The sequence below is a fragment of the Helianthus annuus genome, chromosome 11 (genome assembly GCF_002127325.2).
Source record: "Helianthus annuus cultivar XRQ/B chromosome 11, HanXRQr2.0-SUNRISE, whole genome shotgun sequence".
Lineage (NCBI taxonomy): Eukaryota > Viridiplantae > Streptophyta > Magnoliopsida > Asterales > Asteraceae > Helianthus > Helianthus annuus.
Window position 1 is genome coordinate 180419447 of NC_035443.2, and position 6026 is coordinate 180425472.

The window sequence follows — 6026 nt, forward strand, 5'->3', positions numbered from 1 at the left end:
ACTTAACTCATTTATCCAACCAAATCATGAAGGTTGACAAATAATAATCTAAAGGGGTTATTTAGCAACTTCTGAATAGTTGAGTGCTGAATCAGTAAGAATTCTGAACTATCAAGTGTTGAACCAGTAAAAGGAGAGGTCTGAACCAATAAGAGCCAATATAATGATTAACCGTTCAGAGGCAAATATCTGACCAATTCAGATCAGATGTCTTAACCATTTAAACTCAGTATAATGTTTAACCATTCAGAGGTAAATGTCTGAACCACTCAGACATCTGCTCGTGAAACAAACAGTCTGTAACTAGTAAGAGGTTTAAACCATTAAGAGCCTTGTTAAGAGTTAAACAAGCAGCCACTAAGCTATAAATAAGTTAAATGGGCTATAAATGGATTAAAGAGTTAACATGTTTAATTGAATATAGTAAATTTATTGTACAAATAGGTCTTAACGTACAAAAGTGAATGAAAGATTTTTTAATTTTTTTCCCATCTTGTTAATCACATATATTAGTTTAGAATCTAATGTAATTACATTGTTACTCTAAAATTACTCTAATAGTGTAACATTAAGAGTTTTTTATTTTTACAATTTGCAACTAAACATTATACTTAAGGAGAATGGATCCTGTACATGACAATATTTGCATACGAAATATACGAGAGTTTGAGAGGAGGACAAGTGTCCTTACTTGAAGGGTAATTTAGTACTTTTTCACTTAAACACTTTCTCCCTTGATTTTCAAATGGCTATAACTTTTTCATAAGTTAATATTTTTTTTTAAATTACACCGTATTAATGAGTATTTCATTCTCTTTGATTCGAGCAGCATATTGCTATAATTTTCTTAAAAAAAATTACAGGATTTTGAGTACCCATTAATTCATTATGTTTCTTTGAATACCCAGCACATTACTACGTGATTTTGAATACCCATTACGTAATTACACATTCAACATAAACCATTAAGTGATTACACATTCAATATAAATCCATTACGTAATTACACATTCAATATGATTTTTATAACTAATGTTATTAAAATTATGCTTATTACGTAATTACACATTCGAATAATAAGAACTTGATTGTTTATGCTTTATTACGTGATTAAATTTCTAATATTCGGCATTGTGTGGTTATTATAGGTTGATTTGACAAATACTTGGACATTTGGTATTCAAAATCATGTGGTCACGTAATAATACATAGTCAACTATTGTTACATAATTACGTAATCACTTAGTGGTATTTCACATACTATAATGAAATCGCGTAATCACGTAATGTGTGTTCAAAATTACGTAGTTATGTTGGGTTTTCAAAATCACGTAATGGGTATTCAAAATTATGTAATTTTTTTAAGAAAACTATAGCAATAGGCTGCTCGAATTAAAAAAAAATGAAATGCTCGTTAATACATCATAAATTTTTTAAATATTAAAGTATGAAAAGGTTATAGCCGTTTCAAAATCAATGAGGGGAGAAGTTCAAGTGAGAAAAGACCATAATACTCTTTCTCTATTTGTTTCTTCAATTGTTTGAACCTCGTATTTACGAAAATGCCACCATTTAGTTATGAGTCATTGATCTTCCAATGTCACGTATCCTTCGTATGAGGGATTCCTTTTGTACATGATCTGCACACTATACTTAAGTAGATGGGAAAAAATATTAAAAAAAAGCTTCGTTCCTTTCTAATGATAAGGCTAGTTTCCTTCATTTGTTAAGACTATTTTGTATATTAGGTCACCCGGGGTGGCAGAGTTTTGGTCCGTGATAAACATATATCACGCGTGGAACATTGCCAAATATCACCGAAACTTGATTTTTTCACGGATCAAATTTGATAACGCGTGTAATATATGACGCGTGAAGAATGGAAGCATGTGAGATGTGAGGGGATGCGAGAGTTTATTGTTGGGTGTTGTTAGTGATGGACATTTCCATTAAAAATGGTTGTGAGTAATGAAATAATGGTTAATGGAATGACAAAATTTAATTGAATATTGTGAATAATGAAATTTGTACAAATGATGACCATCCGTACCCCTTTAACACTCATTTGCATTTGATATTTAGTAACTTGCTTAATTAAACGAACATGCAAATATGCAATGCACTAGTACGAAGAACAAGGTCAACTCCACTAAAATATATTACTTGAAATTTTCAATTTCTATGGACTATATTATATCACTCAACGTCTCAACCCCCATAGATACATGTATCTTTCTCTCTCTCTCTTTATATAGACACCTAGAAACGGTGGCAGTAAAGATGATGCAAAACAATGGGCAATCCACTTCTTTCTAATCCTAGTTTCACAAAACCAAAACCTCCTACAAAACCAGCTGCCCAGCCACTTGACCCACCCGAATCTTCTATATCACCCCACGCTTCCACCTTCATCTTCATCTCTACCCAAAATTACACCAAATCTTATCTTTTTCACATTCTAAATTCTGGGTCTTCTTCTTCACACCATTTCAGTTCAAGGGTACATCTCAAAATCCAATCTTTATCAGTTGTTAGCTTCATTTCTACCCAAAATAACACCAAATTTTCAATCTTTTTTAGATTCTAACTTCTGGGTCTACTTTTTCACCATTTCAGTTTGTGGGTACATCTCAAAATCCAATCTTTATCAGTTGTTAGCTTCATTTCTGCTCAAAATAACACCAAATTTTCAATCTTTTTTAGATTCTAAATTCTGGGTTTTCATTTTCACATCATTTCAGTTATTGGGTTCATCTCAAAATTCAATCTTGATCAAATCTTGAAATCATCCATACCCAAAATAACAACAAATTATCAATCTTTTTCAGATTCTAAATTCTGGGTTTTCATCCACACACCATTTCAGTTGGTGGGTACTTCTCAAAATTTAATCTTGATAAGTTCTCAAATTTTGTTACAAATTTTCAATGGAAAATAATGGCATGTTCTCTAACACATTAGGGCTAGAAATGTCACTAACCCACCACCACCAAACCCCCAACTTCCTCCACCAGCAACCACCGTACGCCGCCGCAGTGAAACCAGCCACCGACGAAGAAACCAACAATCCGGCGACCACCGACGACAGCGGCGGAGATGGGAAGTTAAGAAAAGGGTCACCTTGGCAAAGGATGAAGTGGACGGATAATATGGTGAGGTTGTTGATTATGGTGGTTTTTTACGTCGGAGATGAGGCCGGGTCGGAGCAACCGCCGGCGGGTGACACGGCGGCGAGGAAGAAAGGCGGCGGAGGTGGCGGTGGTGGTGGGGTGATGCAGAAAAAAGGGAAGTGGAAGTCGGTTTCTTTGGCTATGATGGAAAGAGGGTTTTATGTTTCACCACAACAATGTGAGGATAAGTTTAATGATTTGAATAAAAGATATAAAAGGGTTAATGATATTTTGGGAAAAGGGACTGCTTGTAAAGTTGTGGAGAATCAAAGTTTGCTTGAATCAATGGATCATATACCGGTTAAGTTGAAGGAAGAAGTGAAGAAGTTGTTGAATTCTAAGCATCTTTTCTTTAGGGAAATGTGTGCTTATCATAATAGTTGTGGTGGTGGTAGTGGTGGAGGTGGTGGTGGTGGTGGGGGTGGTGTGGGACATCATCCTTCGCCGCCGGAAGTCGGGACGGTGGAACGACAACATTCGCACCATAGACCGAATTGTGTGCATTCGAATGAAGATGAGGACGAAGAGGAGGATGATGAGGGGGATGATGAAAACGAAGAGGATGGTGATCGAGAAGAGGAGGAAGATGACGGTTTAAGCACCCGAAAACGAGCTAGAGCGATGGAGAACGGCGATGTGATCCGCCAATTTAGTGGCGAGTTGAGTTCGGTGGTTCAAGATTTAACAAAGAGTGTGTGGGAGAAGAGGCAATGGATGAAGGTGAGGATGATGCAATTGGAGGAACAAAGAGTGGGGTTTCAAGGTGAATCATATGAGTTGGAGAAAAGAAGATCAAAGTGGTTGAAATTTAGTTATAGTAAAGAAAGAGAGATGGAGATTGAGAAGTTGAAGAATGAAAGAATGAAGCTTGAGAATGAAAGAATGGTGCTTTTGTTGAGGCAAAAAGAAATGGAGTTGGTTGATCATCAACAACAACAATATTCATCAAATGTTCATAAAAGGACTAGTGATCCATCATCCATAAATGGCTGATTTTCTTTCTTTTCATGTTTATGTGTATATACAAGTTGTTTTAGACATAGGTTTGTTTTCTGTTATTTGTTAAATTTCATTCAGTTTTGTTTCTTATGGATATATAACTTTTAAGGGATAAATTTGTTGGCTAAGAGCATGTGTAACGGGGAAATTGAATATGGCTCTCCAATAGAACTACGGCAGGCGCTATGGATTGATTTTTTTCCTCTCTTCCTCTCCCGAGATGCATTTCACGGCGTGATGAATCTTTTCTCTCTCACACACATATATATACATATATATATAAAGCCCATACATATATAACCTCACTATATATTCAAGTTATATAAAGTCTCTGTCTTACACAATCCGCCACTTATCGCCCCACAAGGGACTTTGACTACACATGGCCTAACTGACCTTGAGCTAGAATCGCCTAATGAACTTCGCACTTGTACATACAAGAATCACGCATCTGTAAAGAAACACATTTTCAGGTAATGCAAATTATGTAATGCACTTGTACATACAAGACTCATAGAATCACGTAATGTGCTTGTACATAAAGAATCGCGTAATGTGCTCCTTTTGATTATACTTGGTGTTTTGAATGAAATCACTAAGAGCTAGAAATAGTGATTTTGTGTACAAGTTGTTTTACACATTGTTCTTTGTCCATTTTTGCAATTATGTTTCTTTGTACTTCATTGATTTTAAGAACTTGTAATTTTCTGCATGGTCCATCTTCTATCATTATTTTTTGTTTGATTTGGTTTGGAGATCCATACAAAATTTTATGTGGGGAATCAAACATTAACAAGACTTTCAAACTTTGTCCGAATGTTGTCTTCAAAGAAGTTACATTATAAAGTGTGGTGTTTTAATCAAGAAGAAGAAGCTGAAATTTGATACTAGAATTTATGTTTGAAAGTTTAGTTTATCTAAACTTTAAAATTATTATTTTTACTTGGTAAGTTTCTACTTTTAAAATTAGAGACATTGAGTGGATTTTTAACCCAATATATCCACTTTATTGATATTTATTATGTTTAAGTTACCAAATACTTTAGAAACATCACTTGTTGATAACTAGTGGCATTCTTCTGTGTTTCGTGGCGTGCTTTCGGTTAGTATCGGTTAGATTTATTATAGTACTAGTATGGTATCGACAGTCGGCATAGCAATAGACGCATGTTTTACATTGATTGAAAACTATAAAAACGAATACATATGCCAATACCAGTATTGTTCGGTTGGTATTGGTTTGGTTCATTACAGTACCGGTATGATACGTGCATCCGATATAGCATACAATACCAAAAAATATCTTATTGTGGATACAATTACATGTTCAATGAATTTTATATTGCCACATTGTGGACGCGGGGGTCGTAAAAGCATGCTAAGTAGTAAGCAAACGACGACCAAAACCAAGAAAAATCGTAAAACAAAAACGCGAATTTAAATCGCCACGTGACGTAAAACATAGTCAAAGGCAAACGTGAACTTATACCGCAAGCTGACGTAGTTCTGGTACCGATGTTGACCCCCACATTACGGACGCAAGGGTCGTAAAACCATGCTAAGTAGTAAGCAGACCACGACCAAAAACGAGAAAAGTTGTAAAACAAGAACACGAATTTATACTGTCACGTGATGTAAAACATAGTTAAAGACAATCGCGAACTTATACTGCAAACTGACATAAAATGCAGAAAAACTCAGTACAAGACAAAAGAAATAAAAGACAAAAAAAAAAAAACCACTACAACACAAAAACATAAAAGACAAAAAAAATCATTGTTCATAAGAAGCATTAACATTTGTTATATATATAAATATAAATATATAAATGTCCAATTTTAAATATGTTGCATGTGT

General features: G+C 34.7%; 1 protein-coding gene across 1 annotated transcript; it reads left to right on the plus strand.

Moving 5' to 3' along the window:
* Nucleotides 1–2198: 2198 nt before the first annotated feature.
* LOC110891331 (kinesin-related protein 4) lies at nucleotides 2199–4297 on the plus strand. Its single transcript, XM_022139019.2, has one exon. It carries the CDS (start codon nucleotides 2928–2930, stop codon nucleotides 4161–4163), a length of 1236 nt encoding a protein of 411 aa, XP_021994711.1. The 5' UTR covers nucleotides 2199–2927; the 3' UTR covers nucleotides 4164–4297.
* The last annotated feature ends 1729 nt before the right edge of the window (nucleotides 4298–6026 follow it).

Excerpts from the sequence above, each read along its gene's own strand:
- LOC110891331 (XM_022139019.2), top strand. The coding sequence starts at position 2,928 with ATGGAAAATAATGGCATGTTCTCTAACACATTAGGGCTAGAAATGTCA.